Source organism: Balaenoptera physalus (assembly GCF_965194825.1).
Source record: "Balaenoptera physalus genome assembly, chromosome: 5".
In the NCBI taxonomy this organism is placed as follows: Eukaryota; Metazoa; Chordata; class Mammalia; order Artiodactyla; family Balaenopteridae; genus Balaenoptera; species Balaenoptera physalus.
Genome location: NC_138884.1, coordinates 123,005,133 through 123,025,686, shown reverse-complemented (window position 1 = coordinate 123,025,686; position 20,554 = coordinate 123,005,133). Strand labels below are relative to the sequence as shown.

General features: G+C 46.4%; 1 protein-coding gene and 1 long non-coding RNA gene across 3 annotated transcripts in view; one reads left to right on the top strand and one right to left on the bottom strand.

The window, feature by feature from the left end:
* LOC309661368 overlaps positions 1 to 16,362 on the bottom strand; it is a 33,301-nt gene extending 16,939 nt beyond the window's left edge. The window contains exons 1-2 of the long non-coding RNA XR_014263982.1: positions 16,220 to 16,362; positions 3,786 to 3,932 (exon numbers count right to left, since the gene is read on the bottom strand). This is a non-coding gene — a long non-coding RNA (uncharacterized lncRNA). The remainder of the gene's footprint in view (positions 1 to 3,785; positions 3,933 to 16,219) is intronic.
* NEUROG2 (neurogenin 2) lies at positions 15,209 to 20,438 on the top strand. 2 transcript variants are annotated; one of them, XM_082463011.1, is made up of 3 exons: positions 15,209 to 15,497; positions 15,626 to 15,978; positions 16,356 to 20,438. In XM_082463011.1, the coding sequence occupies exon 3, from the start codon at positions 16,357 to 16,359 to the stop codon at positions 17,173 to 17,175; it is 819 nt and encodes a 272-aa protein (XP_082319137.1). In that variant the 5' UTR covers positions 15,209 to 15,497; positions 15,626 to 15,978; position 16,356; the 3' UTR covers positions 17,176 to 20,438. The 2 variants fall into 2 exon arrangements, with proteins under 2 accessions (XP_082319137.1, XP_082319138.1); XM_082463012.1 differs by lacking the exon at positions 15,209 to 15,497 and having other exon boundaries at positions 15,598 to 15,978.
* The last annotated feature ends 116 nt before the right edge of the window (positions 20,439 to 20,554 follow it).

The following is a 20,554-nucleotide window of genomic DNA, read 5'->3' as shown; positions in this document are numbered from 1 at the left end:
GGTGTGTGTGTGTGTGAAAAATCAGGAAGCAATCAACTTTCAGGTTAAAAAATTAGTAAAGAAGACTTCCTAAGTGAAAGTTTTAAGGTACCTATTGCTTCTTTTAAAACAAAAACTTCCAGTACATTGATTTTATTGGCTGAATGATGATGGATTTGTGGCTTCTTGGAATAGATTCTTTGGTTTCATTGAAGTCAGTGCATTCATTGAGCATCTACTCTGTGGCTGGTCCTGTGTAAATGGAGAGCAGTCTGGTTCAGTCTGGAAGACATGTGCAGCTTGTTTTATTTCTCAATCCAGGCATGGAGTATAGGTGAACTAGTTACATATCACTCTACCCCTACATGGGGCAAGCTAAAGCTCTCCCTGATGGAGAAACTTGGTGGAATTCTTTTTTTCTTAATTAATTAATTAATTAATTAATTTATTTATTAATTTATTTATTTATTTATGGCTGTGTTGGGTCTTCGTTTCTGTGCGAGGGCTTTCTCTAGTTGTGGCAAGCGGGGGCCACTCTTCTTCGCTGTGCGCGGCCCTCTCACTATCGCGGCCTCTCTTGTTGTGGAGCACAGGCTCCAGACACACAGGCTCAGTAGTTGTGGCTCATGGGCCTAGTTGCTCCGCGGCATGTGGGATCCTCCCAGACAAGGGCTTGAACTCGTGTCCCCTGTATTGGCAGGCGGATTCTTAACCACTGTGCTACCAGGGAAGTCCGAGACTTGCTTTTATGTGCTGGCATACTCTAAGCAAGCTGACTGAATATAAAGGACCAAGGACAAAATAGACAATATATTGTGAAGAAGCTACATGAGTAACTTTAGTGCCAATGGCTCTTCAGAATCATATTTTGCATTAATAATTTGGGATCAGCACCAGCATAGTAGGTGCTAAGTGTTTAGCCATTAGATAATATAATCTAGAATGTCCAGTGATCTGCTTTTTTTTTTTTTTTTGATTGCCTTCTTTTTAAGCATTTTTGTCTATATTCTAAAACAAATCAGGGACTTCCCTGGCGGTCCAGTGGTTAAGACCCTGTGCTTCCACTGCAGGGGGCACAGGTTCGATCCCCGTCAGGGAACTAAGATCACACATGCCACGCGGCTAATAAATAAATAAATAAACAAATCAAATAGGGCTTGTTTCTCTTACCATCTAGTACTGGTTCACATATGTGCCTAAGCGTATATATATTTGAAGCATACCTTTATATGTGAAGCATGAATACCTCACTTTGTGTTCTGTTTTTATTCATTATCTCACATCTATTTTCTTTTTCCTTGTTTTTTCAATTTCATTTATATATTTTTAATAGGTAATAACATACACATGGGTCAATATTCAAGAGGAGCAGAAGGGAAGAGAGTGAAAAGTCTCCTTCCCTCCTGTGTCCCCCAGCTACCTAGCTCTCCTCCCCAGAGTCAACTGATGTTATAAGGTTCTTATATTTCCTTCCAGAAATAGTTTACTAACATGCAAGTACATACATATAAATGGTCTCCCCTTTTACCTGGTAGCCTACTATACACATCTTCCTGGATCTGGTCTTTTTCACTAAACAGCGCACCTTAGAGTTCATTCCATGTTGTCTAGACTTTTACAGAATTGCCTGGGATTTGTCAGCCCCTAGATTACTCCAGCAAGCCACTGACCACAGCCTCTCCCTCACTTCCCCTACACATACTTTCCTGCCCCGTCATGATCTCGCATCTCCTGACTCCTTACTATTCTCTCAGCTGCTTTTATCTCTTCCTGTCACCATTATTTTGAATGATTCTAAGTTGCCTTGGTGCATTGCCTCTTTGCTACACGTTCTTCCATGGATTAGTCCAAACATCCTCTTCCATTTTCTTACACCTGGGCTGCTGGTGCTCCAGGGAAAAGTATACTAATGTGCAGATTAGTGCCACAACACATTTATGATAACTGATCTCACAGGTCCCACAGGCCCAGAAGTTATACGGCCCTAATGAGCTCTTCAACTCATTGCCTCCAGTCACTCTTCCCACCAGAATGATTTTTCAAACATGCAAAAATCCCACTAATTCAATCAATCCCTCCACCCAAGGTAACCACTAATCCACTCTGCCACCACAGATCAGTTTGACCTGCCTTAAAACTTCATGTAAATCGAACCATACAGTATCTACTCTTTCAAGTCTTTTTACTCAGCATGTTTTCAGGTATATCCACGTAATTACATGTCTCAGCAGTTCATTCCTTTTAAGGCTGAGTCATATTCTCTTGTATGAATTTTGTTGTTGTTGTTTTAAATCTGTTCATCAGTTCTTCACTTCTGAGATACTTTCATCTTCTCTATTTTCTCTTTCCTCTCTGAAACTCCTACTGGTCAGACGATGGACTCCTGGACTGATAAATATCAGTATCTTTTCCTTTACTGTTGTTTAATCTTTGACTTTTTTTTTCTATACTCTGGGAGATTCCTTTGAATTTATCTTTTTTTTTTTTTTTTGAAAGGACTTTATTTTTTTAGAGCACTTAGGTTTACAGCAAAATTGAGAAGGAGGTACAGAGATTCCCCATATACCTTCTGTCCCCACACACGCACAGCCTCCCCATTATCAACATCACTCATCAGAATGGTACATCTTTTTTACCAAGGATGAACCTACATTGACAAATCATAATCACCCAAAGTCTAAAGTTTACCTTAGGGTTCACTCTTGGTGTTGTACATTCTAATTCTATGGGTTTGGACAAATGCATAATAACATATAGCCATCATTATAATATTACACAGAGGGACTTCCCTGGTGGCGCAGTGGTTAAAAATCCGTCTGCCAACGCAGGGGACACGGGTTCGAGCCCTGGTCCGGGAAGATCCCACATGCCATGGAGCAACTCAGCCCATGCGCCACAACTACTGAGCCTGCGCTCTAAAACCCACGAGCCACAACTACTGAGCCCGTGTGCTGCAACTACTGAAGTCCACGCGTCTAGGGCCCATGCTCCGCAACAAGGGAAGCCACCGCAATGAGAAGCCCGCGCACTGCAACGAAGAGTAGCCCCTGCTCCCCACAACTAGAAAAAGCCTGTGCGCAGCAACAATGACCCAACACAGCCAAAAATAAAAATATATATATATAGTAAAAGAAAAAAAAATCATATGAGTATTTCCCCTGCCCTAAAAAATCCTCTGTGTATACATTATTTGTAGACACTTAATGACAGCCAAATGACACTGTCCTAAGATTTCTCAATACATCTAAAAGAGAAAAGTGGTGGGCACCATCATACAATACTGATGTGATACTAAAGGCACCCAAACTTGAAACTTCACAGTGGCAGGCTGTATAAAATTTGTGTTGTGAGGTCCTTAGGGGAAAAAAAATATAAAATCTATCACATCAAACTAATATTGATTTGGATGGAATTGCCTTTATAGTTGTGCTTATATTTAATTAGTAAATTTGTTGGTTTCCATGGTTTCATAAGAGGTATAAACATAAGAAATGTACACCAAGATTTATGCTTATAGATCTTTAAATAACATCATAACAATAGCCATGGTCTACACTGAGAGGAACACAGAGAATCTTTTCCTTTACAGAAGGATCAACATATTACTCAAAGAAGGGGCACAGGCCTGGAATTGTCAAGTCTTTGTAAACAGTGTGACAGGCCTAGACAGCGATCGGGATCCTGACCTTTAGCCAACATGTGACCTTGGGCAATAGTTTCCTCATTTGTGAAGATGGTAATGCCAACAATGCTCTCCTTGGGATTTGTGTGAAGACTAAGCAAAATAATATATTGAAAATTCCTACCTGGTACAGGGCCTGGCCCACTGTAGGTCTGCTTCCCCTCCACAAGAGATAGTTCCTATTTCCTCAGTTTTCATCAGGTATCGGCCACAGATAAGCCAATGAGAAAGCACTCCAGAAAACGCTGCCTCCTTGGCCACTCACTGCAACCTAAAAATATAGGGAAAGACTAAATGAAGGAAAAACTGCAAAAGAAATCATTCCTGTAGTTTTGGGAATTCCCTGGTGGTCCAGTGGTTAGGACTCGGTGCTTTAACTGCCAGGGAACTAAGATCCTGCAAGCCGGGCGGTGGGGACAAAAAAAAAAAAAAAAAAAGACAGTTTTGTCAAGAGCGCTGATATTCATCTGCTCAGCCTTAGCACAGCCATGAACTATGTACCATCCAATCAATATTAATTAATTAAGAGGAGGAAGTGAAAAAAGTGATGGTCCTCATTCCTATGAATGCCTTGTTGACCTAAATTCTGACTTAGCTCCCCTACAATGATTAAATTCACTCTGTGTTCTATAAATACAGATTTATTCTTTCTTAAATATTGAGTTAGAATTTCCAGTTGCCCGCAATTATGACTGAAATCACCATCAAGGTATTCTTTCTTGGCCAAATGCTGGGAACAAAGGAATGTATTACTGACTTCTTATTGGACTGTATGCATATGTTTTTATCTATTATTTTAAAATTCTGTGTGGTATATTTTATTTCATCCCTATTTTGTGCGGAAAAGAAAAACACTTTGAGCTTTTGGGATAAGAGGAAAGGAAAAGGCTGCTATTTTCATAAGACGCTACTTCATAGTTAGCTTATTCTGAACAAAGGAATTGTTTCCAAGCATCAGCTCGGGGAAAAGTAAGCATTGTTGACGCCAATTTCATGAGACTGAGGACCAAAGGAAGATTCAGAGCAAAAAACCAGAATACCATGTGATTCTTTGGGAGTGGCCAGCAATTTACCCTAAGGAACAATGCACAAAGCCCCAAAAAAGTCCTTAAACCTCCAATGACTCATTTTCTGAGAAACAGTGTTGGTCTCAAATCCAGTGTAACTCAAATAATTTGTAGTATAAGAGTAGAGGTCACTAGACTCATGAAAATAATAAAACTGTACTTTCCTCTCATTTTTAGTGGCACATTAGATTCTCCACAGCTGGGAAATTTTTAAAAAGGAAGGGAAAAGCTATGTTCTATTTAAGGCATTAACAGGAGTTCAAATTTGGGTTAATATTGACATGAAGTTTTAGTTTTTAATTCTAGCCTGTTTTATGTTTTCAGAATTTCTTAGTAAACATTTACCATGAAAATATATTGATTTTTCTGTACAATATTGCATTGTGAGATTATTCTTTCTTTTCCTTCAAGAGAAAATGAACTCTCAAATCCTCAAAAATAAAAACCCTGGAGAAAAAAAGAATTTGCTTAGAAGAATGCCATTATCCTCTTGTAAATCCTTTCCTTTCTCTTATTCTGAGTCCTGCTGTCTCATGCACTGACAATAATACAACATAGTTTCAGTGTGGTGATTGGTGCTATAAAAATGCAGAGTTAAACAGAAACCCACAGTAGCCTCCTTCAGTGTAAAGTTGGCTTCTGTCAACAGAGAAAGCCAAAAGTCTAAAAGCATAGGAAAGCAAAACTCAGAACTAAACATTTTCTGGATCCTGATTATTTTTAAAAGAGAAGCATCGGATGCTATATTTTCAAGCACAGAATGACATAGGAGGAAAGTTTGTAATCACTACTGAGGAGTGGTCAAGAAACGCATTTAAGAAAGATTAGACATAAATAATTTTCTGTTACCAAATATTATTAAATAAGGGAATATATTACCTTGAGATACTGGTAAAAAATCTTTCTTTAAAAATCCATCAAGTTGGGCTTCCCTGGTGGTGCAGTGGTTAAGAATCTACCTGCCGATGCAGGGGACACAGGTTCGAGCCCTGGTCCGGGAAGATCCCACATGCCGCGGAGCAACTAAGCCTGTGCGCCACAACTACTGAGCCCGTGCGCCACAACTACTGAAGCCCACACGCCTAGAGCCCGTGTTCCTCAACAAGAGAAGCCACCGCAATGAGAAGCCCACGCACCACAACGAAGAGTAGCCCCCTCTCACCACAACTAGAGAAAAGCCAATACGCAGCAATGAAGACCCAACGCAGACAAAAATAAAATAAATAAATAAATAAATAAATAAATAAAATTTTAAAAGGGGCTTCCCTGGTGGTGCAGTGGTTGAGAATCTGCCTGCTAATGCAGGGGACATAGGTTCGAGCCCTGGTTTGGGAAGATCCCACATGCCGCGGAGCAACTAAGCCCGTGAGCCACAACTACTGAGCCTGCGCGTCTGGAGCCTGTGCTCCGCAACAAGAGAGGCCGCGATAGTGAGAGGCCCGCGCACCGCGATGAAGAGTGGCCCCCGCTTGCCGCAACTAGAGAAAGCCCTCGCACAGAAACGAAGACCCAACACAACCAAAAATAAATAAATTAAAAAAAAAAATCCATTCAGTCCCTGGGATGTGATCTCACATCTCCGGGAAAATTAGATGTGATTTACCCAGAAAAGAGAAAATAATAGCACTGAGGAGCTTTCCTTTCTCTGTCCAACCCCAGGAATTGTGATTTGACAAAAATTAAATTTAAAAATTAGCACTGAATGTTTCTCTTCTTTACAACGTTTCCATTATAGTTAAATGTTTGTTTTTAAGTTATAGTATCCCATGTCAACACAAATGGTCCAGCTCCTGGGGACTTAATTTTAACTGTGAGCAAGGTTTATGATATAACTCACCCCACTTCAGACATCTCTGATCTGAAATTTACTCCCAATCTTTAATGAAGACTAAAAAAGACAGAGGCATTTCCAGAAGGCCACTGTTGTTGTTTTTTTTTTTAAAATAACAATTTCTGACTATAAATGTTCCAAAATTTACTTGGAAAACACAAAAAAGAAAATTCAAATTACCAATAACAAAAAGATAAGTACTATGAATATTTTTCTCTCCTGGATGTATGTGTTTGTATTTCCCTCCAATCATTCAGAGATATAAATCATCTACATATTGGGGTCATACTCAGCATTATATCAAATTTGAAAAAAATTAAATATCCATCAAAAATATGATTTTAAAGTCTGCACGACATTTTGTTACCGTGGCAGTATTATATTTATTATTAGTTAGTCTCTACTGTTGGTAAATGTGGACAGCTTAAAAGATTCACAGGTAAAGTGCTAAAATAACACGTCCTTAGGTTGCCTTTGACACTTGGGAAAGCACAATTTGCCTGACAAAGTTAAGGACAAGCAAATTTAAGCAAGAAAGAGAGGAAGCAGAGCGGAAACAGGAATTCGGGCGTCTGGACCCAGGGGATGAGGCCTAAGGCGACTGGCACCTTGAGCCTCTTAGACTCCTCCCCCAACATTTTACACGCAAGACATCTAGCTAAAATGAGCGTTAAGCACCAATTGGGAAGAGAATAAAAAATACCAGGGGAGCGACAAGCCCTCTGGAGAATGAATCTGGAAGTGGCTCTGGGTGTGAGGAGAATCACAGATCTGTACTGACATAGTATATACCCGCTAAGTGCATATGAGGTCCTTTTAACAGTCTGGAGTCTAAGTCTTTCCCCCAAACTATTGAGTCTTGGCGTCGCTTCTAGCGGCTGAATAGCTAACTCCTCAAAACAACAGTCTTGGGACCGAGGCCCGCTCGTTCTCAAACTTGGCAGCCATCAGAACTACTGGAGGAGGTGTCTTATAGGTCAGTTTATTTCGGCTCCGAGGCGCACACCACCGACGCTTTTGAGCCTGAAGGTTACAGGTGGCCGCGTACCTGCGTTCGAAACCCGAGCCGCAGGGGAAGGCCCCAGAGCCGGTCCCGGGAGGGACTGCGAAGCGACGCCCAGCCCAACGCGGTGTCTGCGGCCGGCGGGCCGGGCAGGGGGCTTGTCCGCGGACCCCGCCAGAGGGCGCCAGGACCCCGCCGCGCGCCCAGCCGCCCCGGACCTTAGGCGAGACCTGAAAACGCTCAGGTGCGACAGGAAGGGCGCGTGATCCCGGGCCGCCGCGGGCTGTACGGGCGCCTTGCTCCAAACCCATCCGCGCTCCGGCTCCCTCGGCTATCGCCCGAGCGTAAGACCTTGTTTTGTGTTTTGTTTTAAAAGCCTTCTCCGCCCCCGTACTGCTTGAAGGCGTAAATGAGAGAGGGTGGGAGGGGTGAGAGGGGGAAATGGAGAAAAGAGGCGCTGGAAGGCTGAATGCCTTCTTTAAATTACTGCTGACACCTCGGTTCCAGGCCCCTACAATCTCAATCAACAATCCATTAGAACTCAACAGGAGTAAAACGAAATCCTCGTTTAAGTGTATTTATCCGATCTCCTTTCTCTCTTTCAAATGCTAAATCCATTTCAGCATATGCCCCCTTCTTTCTCTCGCCTTTCTCTCAAGACTGGCAGCCCATACCACTCTTGTAAATATGAAAGATGCTAATCATATGACATATCACGTCTCCGTCGGAGCCGGAATAAAGCCTTCAGATTTGGGATCATTGCCTCCAGACAACAGCTTCATCAGCCGGAAAGTTGGTTTTTTTCTCCTTTCCTTCAACTCTCAATCCCTTCTTTGTCTGGAGTAAAATGCAGCCGACTCGAGCCACCCAGGCCATATGGTTCACTCTGTATTTTCTTAGTTGAATTCTGAATTGTTTCTGTGACTTGCGAAGTTTTTTTGGAAGTGCGTATAAAGACATAGAAGAGCTACTTGTGCAGCGAGAGCTGCTGGGCGCGCCGCGGCCGCCCCCTCCCGGCCTGGAGCCCCGGCGGCTCCGCGGAGTGTAACACCGGTGACTGCATTGCCGCGCGGGCGGGGACCAACGACCAGCAGGCCGCAGCTGCCCGGTTCGCTCGCGGTGCGTACTCCGCGCCTCGCACGGCGCCCGGCACAGAGCAGGCGCTTGCAGAAATATTCGGGGGGAATGAAAAAAATGAATAAATCAGCTACGCGGGTTGACCCCGAATGGTTTGTGTCCTAAAGTATCCTTTTGGATCCGTGAAGAGAAAAGGTAGCCTCGCCCTCTCCTGACACACGGTTTTCTGGCATGTAACTTTCTCATTTTTTTGTCTCCTTATTTGAACGTAAGCTCTATGGGGGTGGGAATGGTGTCTGTCTTGTGCATGGCATTGTTCCCAGGGGTTGGTACAGTGCTTGGCACACACTGGGTGCTCATTAAGTACATTTTGAAGGTAAAAGAGAGAGATGATTGAATGAATGCGCTAACGTAGAAGGATGTTATCTTATTTCCCAAAGGAACAGATTTAAGAACTCTCTCTGCTAAAGATTCGAACTTATTTACCCCACCTCACCCTTTTAATTTATATCATCAACAAACAATAATTTCCAGAAGAGAATTCTGTGAGGTTATGTTTTTGCTTAGTGGGGAGAGGAGAGGGAAAATCGGCTTTCAGATCTTTATCCATTGCTTTGAATAAGTTTTGTGTTTTCCAGGTTCGGGACTGTCCGTGCAAGGAAGCAGGCTGCCAAATTTCCTTGCTCTCTGTCTAACTCCTTACACAAACCCCAAAGAGTTCTTTCACCAAATCATTAAATTCTACAGAGGTGGTCAAGCTCGCACTGCTTTTCATGAAACGGAGAAAGAAAAGGGTCCTTGAAGTTTAGAAGATGCCCAAGGAAAACTCCTTGAATGACATCAAAAGAATGAGTTTCCATAGCTGTTGAAGCACGAGGGCCGTGTATCCGCACAAAGAGGGACCGGGGCACCGGGACGGGCCCACCGCTCTGTCCCAGGACAATTGGGTCACTGAAATAGGGAATTAATTACCATTGGAGAGTGGGCAGCCCATTCACCACTGGCTGAGTTTTATTAAACGCCAATATAAATAACAAAACAACTCTTGTGGCTGCACTATTCCTACACGCCAAAGGAAGGATTATGCTGGGGATTAACATCTTAAAGTCTATGAGACTTTCTGACTCAAGGCTCGGAGCTGGTAATCGTGTTTGTCTCCTGGTTCAGCGATTAGCGCTCTCTTTCTTGCACTTTCCCCTGGATAGCCAATGTCCCTTTTTGCAGGCACAGAGGGGTGGGGGGGGGGGCTTCTCTCCCTAGTGGGCCCCCAGCCCCCCATTCACGCGCCGGCTGTTCTTTTCCCCTTACCTGAGGAAAACAATCAGAAAGCTGGCGGAGATTGGCAAAATCTCCTACAGTGATTTCTTTCCTTCGTGGGAAAGAAGAGGGGTGCTTGGGCAGCGGGTCGCGTAAGAAGCGAAGAGAGGCCTGCCGGGCGCTGCCTTTCCGGAGCGGGTGGGGAGAGGGTAGAGTCGACGCAGAAGGAAGGGAGCCTTTCGGCACCTGCCGGGCGGATTTCGCCGCCATCAAGACGACCTGTGTGTGCCTCAAGCTGGATTTCCTGAATGTTTGACTTGAGGCACCAAAGCACGTTATGCGGGTTTAGGGCAAGGGTCTCGGAATGGGGGTCCCGGGGGCGGGGTTACGATCTTCTCTGCCTCGCTTCTCCTCTTGTAGATTCTCCCGCCTCTCCCCAAATACGGAAGGGGGAGGGGCTGGCGCGCTGACATGACAGCGCAGCATCCTAGCTCGGACCTCTGCAGGACTAGATTGACAAATCCTCCCCGACAGGATCCGAGGGAAAATCGAGGATGAGACTGAGAAATCCGCACAGGGGTCCAGTAGGAAGGTGGGGCGTGAGTTTACATTGTTATTGCTCTTGGCTTCCTTGGCTCCCCAGAAGGGGACTGCCAAAAATTCCGAGCTCACTCTGGCTCCCAAGCACTCACCATCACCGGTAATGAACTCTGACAGGGTGAGGAGTCCTCTGCTGGGGTTGGGGTGGGGGGGAGCTGATCTTTCCCACTCGGGCCTCCTCGGCGCTGGAAACTGTGTTTCTAGTCCGCGGCGAAGAACTAAAGCTCTTCAGGACTGGCTAACTTTTTCTCTCCCTCTTTCCGCCTTTCTGAGAGCTCACCAGGCAGATTAGGATTTAGGCTACAAAGCCACCCTTGGCAGATACGTCATCCGGTCCTTTTAGCAGAGCAGAGACCCTCCCTTCCCCTGCAGGCAGGGCGGTTTACTGTGAATTGGGGGACAGGCTTGCTGGGCGGACAAACTTTTGCTCCTGCAACGCTCTGGGAAAGGAGCCCTTTTCTGCCGCCGCCCTCGCCCCATTCACCTGCAACAGCAAGAGTATGGCGTGGGGACCATTTGTCCTCTCTGGCCACTTGTGAGGTCGAAGCGTGGAGGGGATGTAGCCTGTGGCTCCACAGCAACACCTACCCTAAACTTTGGGGCTTTTGGGTCGTCTCAAAGTTCAAACTTCTTAAAAACAACAAAGACTTTCTAAAGGTCTCCACCCCCTTCCCCCCTCCCCTTACGTCACTTTTCTCTCCCTACACGCACTCGGGCCCCCTTTCTTTTTAAGGCTTGGGGATGAGTTTAAATCATTGGGCTCCCATTTCTTGATAACTGCCTGCTTTGAGCTTTTGTTCCCTTAAAGTAGGACTGCACACTGAAAGAGGGGCTGAAGATGAACAGCTTGACCCTTTAGGACAGTTCACGCAATGGACAGGAGCAGCTCTCGGTCACCAAACTCCCTGACGCTATTCACGCGCTCCCCTCCCCCTTCGCATAACATTTCAGCCTCGTTTCATCTGGACAATCTTTTAGACCACACAAGTGCCTCTTGAATTTATTTAAGTTAAAAGAGTGTAAGAAGAGTCCAGCTAAGGATATTTGGCTTTGGTCACGTCTTTGCAAATCTGAGTACAAATCGAAATTGCCTTCTTTAAGCAAAACCGAGCAAAATGCTGAACATATAAAATTTTGCAACTGAGTGTGAACGGCTGATTTCTGGATTGCACTAGTAAGTTAATTGTTCTTGGTGTTCTTTTAAAAAACAATCCTCTTCATGGTGGGAAATATTTCCAGAAATATTATCAAGAGTGATGTTTCTCTTGAAGGCTACAATGGAAACACACAACCAAAATTCTTAAAATTCCATGATAATATAGAGGGTGACTTTTTTTTTAAACGCCTGTACTTTTTGCACAGTGATCTAACACACACCACTGCATATACCCAAAGAAGCCCTTATTTTAAAAATAAAGTTATATAAACTCCCTGATATCTTTCGATTTACATAGATTAGAGACTGATTTATGTCATGTGAATATGTACACAATATATTAGTTTCTTGGCATACTTTTTCTTTTTTTTTTTAAATAAATTTATTTATTTATTTTTGGCTGCATTGGGTCTTCGTTGCTGCGCGCGGGCTTTTCTCTAGTTGCGTCAAGAGGGGGCTACTTTTCTTTGAGGTGTGCGGGCTTCTCATTGTGGTGGCTTCTCTTGTTGTGGAGCACAGGCTCTAGGCGGACGGTCTTCAGTAGTTGTGGCACGGGGTTCCCCCTCGCGGGCTCTAGAGCGCAGGCTCAGTAGTTGTGGCGCACGGGCTTAGTTGCTCCGCGGCACGTGGAATCTTCCCGGACCAGGGCTCGAACCCATGTCCTCCGCATTGGTGGGCGGATTCTTAACCACCGCGCCACCAGGGAAGTCCACTTTTTCTTTTTGAAAATAATTTCCTTTCCTGGAAATTTCCAGAATAAGAAATGTGCAATTCATCCTAATAATATTTTACTGTTACTACATATCTGTACAGGATACACTTAAATATGCACTATTAATTTCTCACAGACAATAAAGTTTGGATTTTGACAAAGAAAAGCATTCATCGTTCCAGCGCACCATAAAAACATAAAGTCTTGGGAGAACATAAAAACTGGGGGGTCAGATATCCAAATACTGTTAAAAATCAACTAAAGAAATCCATTGTGGGGTTGCTCTGGTGGTCCAGTGGTTAAGAATCCGCCTTCCAATGGGGAGGACACAGGTTCGATCCCTGGTCGGGGAACTAGGATCCCACATGCTGCGGGGCAACTAAGCCCGAGCGCTCTGGAGCCTAGAGCTAGAGAGAAACTTCTAGTTGAAGCTTCTTCAACTAGAGAGAAGCCCTCGCACCACAACGAAGAGCCCGGGTGCCACAGCTAAGACCTGATGCAGCCAAATAATTAATTAAGAAAAAAAAAGAAATCCATTGTGTTTTTCAGTAGCCCTAACCATTAGAACCAGCTTGATCTCAGTGTTTGTTTGGAGTTATAAAAGCTAATCAGGTCTTCCTGTAAGCCTCCACTTAACTGGATTCTGATTCTATTCTTCCTCCCAATATATTTTATCATAAAATCAACCCAGTACTTCCTAGCTTAACCAAAAATTTAAGACCTGTCCAAAGAAGCATGTTTCTATGATGCTAAAGTAAACTTTCTTTTGTTTCTATTACATTAATCTATTGGTTTGTCTTTCTTTGCAGGCAACTCCTTCCATGAGACGTAGATATCTAAAGATTGACACTCCATAATATCTCCCATCATTCCAGTATTTGTCTTTAGCAGTCTGATCATTTCCTCAGAACCTAGCTTTCTCATCCTCTGTTTCTTTTAAAATTAACACAAAATTCCTGCATCCACTCCCATGTGTCCCTTCAATTTTTTACCTTGGTTAGCCAAGACATTAGAGGGTTTTCTTTTAGGAGGGCTGTAAAGAGTATTTACTTGTTTGGTATCAGTGATCATCACCTATAAAATAATGCTAATGTGTGCATGCAACCATGGTAAGCACTTCTGCTATATTTCACTACTGACACATCTTTCGCTTGGTCAAACTTTTACGAAGTTCTTATTCTGCAGGTTCATGATACAGAGACAGAGACCCAAAGAAGTGTGAGAGAGGCAAATGCTGTATTCTGGAGACACTGAACATTTCTCTTCTTTCTTTTTTAATATCTGCATTTCTGCCTTATGAAATTAATCTGTTCTAAAAGGATTGAGGAGGGAACTGGGGAAATAATTCTTTTAAATCTAGGGAGTTTGTTTTTAAAGTGGAGGAGACGCAAAGCACAAATATCAACCAGCAAGGTGAAAATCGTGGCAGTTTTCAAATAAATTCGGGACAGAAGGAAGTCTGGAGGTTGGGTAGCTGCAGCGGATAACAGTCTCTTTCATGGGATTCTAATTTTCATTTTCTTTACTTTGTGCCTTCCAGGCCGGCTCATGATCTCCCTGCAGGAAACATTAAGCAAATTGAAACCACTCCAAAACACTTTCATCATCCTCTTCTCTGAAATACAACTTGTTTCCAATTCCTACAATTCGAATGAGACAGAGACCACAGACAATATCCTTTTGCTCCGGCCACTTTTCAAATCCTAACATTCCAACTGTGCCTTGCTGAAACTTACATCTGCAAAAGGGACTCCTCTCCACTCTACTGGAGTCCAGATGCATCGCCGCTACTCCTGCACCATCTAACACTCGGCCCAGCACACACTTCTGGGGGCTCTGGTTCTAAGAAGCCAGCCGCTTCGACAAGAGGGTGGGCGTGAGCGTGAGGAGGAGGAGGAGGACGCAGGGAGGGCTGTTGAGCAATTCAGAACTAGTTCCCTTCGAGGTCCACTAGCCCTCCAGCTCTTTTTTTTTCCTATTGAAAAGCCGGGAGAATCGGGAGGACGGGCCCCATGTCCCTACAACGCCCCCCAGCGCGGAGCAGAGGTCATGGAGATGTCAACGCAGCCCATTCGCTCGAGGGAGCTGCGAGTCGGCCGCTCTTCCCCCTGCCCTCCACGCAGGAAGCCTCTTTGCTGTCCCTCCCCGCCATAAACTGGGGTTAACCCTAACGCCCCCCACCCCCAGCAAACCAAAAACCTATAGCCGTGCTCGGAGCCTCAGTGTGTCACACGTAAAATGAGGAGGTCCCTTTTCGTTCTCATATGTGAGTGCTTTTATTCTCACATCCCCTAAAAGCCTATCAGCTGCTCCCCTACTCTATCTGCCCTGGCAGGAGACGCCCCTATGAATCCTCCAATCTCCTCTCTCTTCATCCTCCCACGTCAGTCCTTCTGGAACCTAAACACGCTTGCCCACCAAGTGCCCACAGCTCGTCATCCATATCCCATTCCTCCTTTAACCAAATGAAAGCGTTTTAAAATAGTTTACTATTTGATACAGCTCCTAAGAAGCTTTGCCAAGAGACGTCCGGCAGCACCAAAGGGCTAACTGCTTTCCCCGGGATTCTGACCCCCATTAACTAATTCCTCGGATCCCGACGTCCGGGAGCTAGGAGGCCGGGCAGCGCCCGTTGCGGTGCGCGCGCGCGCGCGCGTCGGGGCGGGGGTGGGGTGCAGCCGCAAGGACCCGGGCGGGGGCGGTCGCCTTGGTCTCCCCACCGGCCCCCGGCGCCCCCGGCCCCTAATGAGCCGCTGAAAGGGAGCGGGCTCCGGTGCGCGTGGCTCGCAGGCCTCCCGGAGTCCCGGGCGCCCTGATTGGCCAGCTGCGCCTCGCGACCTCCATTCATTAATAAATTAGCGGCACGCTCCAGCCGAGCGCGAGCCACCAATCACAATGGGCAGCGGCGGCGACAACAGCCGCAGCTTGAGCCGGTGCAGCCGCCACCGCTTCAGCACTCCGACCGCAGCCTCGAGCTCCGGCAGGAGCTTTAGAACCATTTTATGCTGATTAGATAAAGGGGGAGAAGAGAGGCGGGGGCGATGGGAGGAGGAGGATGGATGGCAGGGCCAGGGGAGGGGGGAAGTGGGTGAAGAAAGAGAAAGAAATGAATGATGATAATGCAATGAAAAGAGTAAGCCGGGGAGGGAAAAGCGGGGGAGAAGGGGGGCCGGCACAGGGGGAGGAGGCGGCGGCGGCCGCGGATGGGGGGAGATGGGGGCCCCGGGGGCAGATCTGATTGTTTTCTTGGTGGTATATAAGGGGTTTTAAGGAGAGTCGTGTGCCAGACACGCAGCCACTGAACCACAAGCAGCTTCGCTTTAACTGGAGTGCCTGGGAGTCGCGTGCCAGGAGCCGCACGGCCGGGGACTGACTGACAGACAGACACGCACCACCAGCACAACACACGAGACCCGGGCGGGTCGCCGCGGCCGCCGGGGCTCTTGGCAAACTCGCACGACGGAGAGGTCCCCCGCGGAGCCGCGCCGCAGTAGCGCCAGGCCTGCTGCTTCCAAGGCAGCAGAAGGGGCAGCACTGCGCTCCGGGCTGCTCGGAGAATCGCAGCACACGCCAAAGTAATAGCGACGCCGAGGCACATTTAGAGAGCGAACCAAGTAAGTATCCGCGCGGCGGCTTCCAACTTGGAAGGGTGTTTCCCGCACTCCGCCCCACCACGCCCGAACGCCCTTCGCTCGCGCTGAATCTTTGTCACGGGGGCCGCAGCCCTTTCCGGGGCGGGAACACAGCCGTCAGGGCGGCCCGTAGAGTTCGGGACTCAGTTGGCTGGCGACGGGGTCACAACAAGGGGCGCTCCTGAGCTTGGGGAGCACTGGAGGGGTTTCCTCCCCAATTTACCTTCCTCCTTGGCGCCGTTCCGAGGGGGTCTTCTCGGGTGCGCGCAGCAGTACATCCCGGTGACACCAAAAACATGCCTCTGCTTCTATACTGACACCTCGTTTGGTTCTTTCTCCCTCTCTGCTCTCTTCTCCAGGATGTTCGTCAAATCTGAGACCTTGGAGTTGAAGGAGGAAGAGGACGTGCTGGTGCTGCTCGGCTCGGCCTCCCCCGCCTCGGCGGCTCTCAGCCCCCTATCTTCCAGCGCCGACGAGGAGGAAGAGGAGGAGCTGGGCGCGTCGGGCGGGGCGCGTCGGGAGCGTGGGGCCGGAGCCGGGGCCGGGGCGCGGGCTGGCTCGCCGGGAGGGGCCGAGGGCTGCCGGCCAGCGCGGCTGCTGGGTCTGGTGCACGAGTGCAAGCGGCGCCCCTCCAGGGCGCGGGCCGTTTCTCGCGGAGCCAAGACGGCCGAGACGGTGCAGCGCATCAAGAAGACCCGTAGATTGAAGGCCAACAACCGCGAGCGCAACCGCATGCACAACCTCAACGCGGCGCTGGACGCGCTGCGTGAGGTGCTCCCCACGTTCCCCGAGGACGCCAAGCTCACCAAGATCGAGACCCTGCGTTTCGCCCATAACTACATATGGGCGCTCACCGAGACACTGCGCCTGGCTGACCACTGCGGCGGCGGCGGCGGCGGCCTGCCGGGGGCGCTCTTCTCCGAGGCCGTCTTGCTGAGCCCCGGAGGCTCTAGTGCCGCCCTGGGCAACAGCGGAGATAGCCCTTCGCCTGCCTCCACGTGGAGCTGCACGAACAGCCCCGCGCCGTCTTCTTCCGCCTCCTCCAACTCCACCTCTCCCTACAGCTGCACTTTATCTCCTGCCAGCCCGGCGGGTTCAGACATGGACTATTGGCAGTCCCCACCTCCCGACAAGCACCGCTACGCACCTCACCTGCCCATAGTCAGGGACTGTATCTAGAGCCGCCATCTCTGCTACCCACGCCAGGCCTTAGTGGCTACCCTTTCCTGTCCCCGTTCAAGCCCTCCTCCCACCCCTCTCCTGACCCCGCTTTCCATGCCCCAGAAACCATCTCACTACTCAGAGCAGGTGTAGCCGTTATGATTCCTCGGTTGTTTGTTGCCTTCCTTGGCGAAGGGCTTCCTTCATTCAGACGGGCTCTCTAATTTATTGGTGTGATGGAGCTTATTGTCAAAGAGGATGGTAGAGTCTGGGGGGCACTTCTTAAGGCTAAAAAGATGCTGGGAAGAGATGAAGGTGGCATGTCTAAAGAGTTTGCAGAGCGGACTGACGCTCCTCCCCTCTCTCGGTGCAGTGCGTGTGAATCTCCCAGGGGGAATGCAACTGGTTCCTGTGATCTCTTCACCTTTGCTTCTATGTAGAGATGTTAATGTCGAGTAGAGAGAAATGTATCTTAGCATCTGAATGATTTTACCGGTAATAATATTATCCACAGATTTGCAATGGCTGGCATCTGCTTTATTCCCAGTGCTGTCTGCGGGCTGTGGGAATTTCACCTGTCAAACCAAACTTTCCCTCTCTGATGTGCACTTTGTTCTGTTTCCCAGATTCGTCACAATGCCTATTGTCCCGCCCTTCTCTTTCCTTTTTCTTCTCCATTTTGCCCTCTGTCTCTTATGATTTATAAGGGGGAAAAAGTTGTTTTGTTAGAGGGCCAGGTTAGAAGTCATTGTATAATTTGTAGGCTTTGTAATGATTGAATGCAAGCGTGGAAATTTAGGCTGAACTCTCTATCAAAAGGAGAAATGTGGAGGAAAAGGGAAAAATCAGGAGGGAGGATTGCTTCATGTATTATTTATCTCGACCTTTTAGGGGAGAAGGAACTCCCCCATTCTTTCAAGAGATTAAAAATAAATCAACAGGCTGAAAACCTAAGCAGACACGGAGCATTATCAGGATCAGCCACACACGTGTTTCCTTCTATTTATTATAAAGAAAAACTTCATGAGAAAAGTATGTATTTTTTGTATATTCTACAGAGTTTATTCTAGTATGTATTTACGTCTTGGAAGAACAAGAAAATTGTTCTTGTGATTAAACTATAAATAAAATATCTAATTTTCATAGTTTTTGTGTGTTGTATTACAATTTTTTCCTGCTTATGTGGCTTTTAGAAGAATGAGTCGCATTTTTCTGAAATTCTCCCAATATCAGATTGAGTAGAGTACTTGTATTTTTTTGTCAATGTTTGTGTAGAGATTTCACTGACACATAAGGTCTAAGCAATCACAGGAAGCTGAATTATATTCGAGACACTAACATTGATATAAAAGTGTAACTCTCAATACAGACAAAACTTAGTCTTTAAGAAATCAATTTCGGAGCAAACAAGATTAGTAAAAAAATAAAAAGGGGGGGGAGCATTTACGACAATGTTATTTTGATAATTAATAATTATTTTAATTAATGATAAGTCATGATAAGTGCCAATGTTCAGAAACCTTGATTTTAAAAAACAGTGAAGTTGAAATTTCTTGGTGGAGTATGTAGAAATTTGATTCTTACACTTCACTTCTTTGAGCTTCAGTTATCATCTGTGAACTAAAGGGATTGGACAGTGATCTCTAAGGGCCCATTCCAGCTCTAACATCTGTGACGTAACTGAGAATAAATTCGTTATTGGAAGCTGATTTCATATTAGCCAATCCAATCTTTGTTAAAGTAGTTTACACAACTTCTTCAAAGAAAAAGCAAAAATGGTTTCCTAATCTCCAGGGTACATAACTCTGTAACTTGGACCTCAATCTCCAAAGCAGAAATCAGTGACCTTTGGCCTTGGGTCAAAGATGACCAAGTGAAGGTTGACCACATTCTAGGTTTAAGCCCCTTAGGGAAGGGTGTCCAGGACAACACAAGCTAAAAAAAGATCATGTCAGTAAAGAAATGTTGGTTGTTCACTGTCTCCCCCACCCTCATGAACTTCATATCTGCTTCTGGTTTGAGCCAAATCCTCCACTCCTCTGCATAAAGCAATGATAACTCTACTCAGATGTCTATCTGAAACTGCTCTTCCTCTCCATCCATATGGAAAATATTAAGTGTTTAATATCTCAATAACTCCATTTTTAATAAAAGCAAGAACCAACCTAGGGTTTGTCTGGCTTTCATCTCTGGATGTAAGGGAGACCTGTTGGAAAACCCCTTCTAGTTTAAAGATTGTGTTATTCTTAGCCACTCGATTATCTGATATGAGGAGAAAGTGATTTTTCTCATACATTCACCTTTATGTTTTAGTGTTTAAAAAGCCAAGCCAGCAAGCAAAGCAATCATAGTATGAGAGTTTTAAAAATCACGGTTTTAATGCCAAATAACTGTTAATTTAGTGATGATGATGATTTTATGGTGATTATAGGCTTCTTTTGGAAACCTGCCAAGCAAACAGGTTCATGACACAAGTCTGGGGAGGTAAATCTTCAGGTGCAGGTACTCAGGAAACCTCAGCTGGTGAGGGGATCCTATAAACAGGTGGTGACCCTAAGAGCTTATTTGGAGAGGCACAGATGGGGAGAGGGTTCAATAGTCATAGTTCTGAGGAATGGTAATACACCTAATGACTTAACCTGCGACCTAGTTGAATCTAGCAGCCACCTCTGCACAGTTTCTCCAGGACCAGAGACCCATTCAGCAAGAGCCTGCAGGTCCTCTTACACACCAGCATCACGTCATATACGGCAGGAATTCCGTCTCCCATCTGTGATCTACACTCGGCCTTTTCCTCCGCTATCTACAGCAGACCTTATTTGACACTAAATAGGTGCAATTATTTTTTATGGCGTCTAATCACTTTTAGCGGTTAAGAACGATGTTCTTTCTGCCTCACTTCGCGCTGGGAGTTCTCCTCCCCGCCCACTGCAACCTCCGCAGCCTGTGGGTTGAGGCCCAGTCGTCCTCTCCCGTCCCCTGTAGGGATGAGAATTACAGGTCGAAGCTTCAGCGGCAGGGAATGTAGTCGCTCTTCGATTTTACCCGTTCGCCTCCCGCCCTGTGACCAGCTTGGTCTGTCTGCACCAAGCAGGTTCGTGGGCCGCTGAGCCCAGCCATTCTATTTCTGGAGCTCTCTGCTGAGAGCCGTTTCAAGCAAGGCCATGAAGATGTTGTTCTGATGACAGTCCCACACCGCAAAAGCTGCCAGATCTTTCCAGCTCCAGGGGCGCGGTGGCGTGTTTACCTAAGCGCGGAGAGGTGCGAGGGTTGGTCCTGGCCTGGGTGGATTTCTGCTTCGGCGCCGCCAGGCTCCGGGCATTGATTGTATTTACTTGTTCTGAAGTGCCCAGGACTTAGGGCTGATTTTCCTTCACCAGATCTAAGACAAATCCAT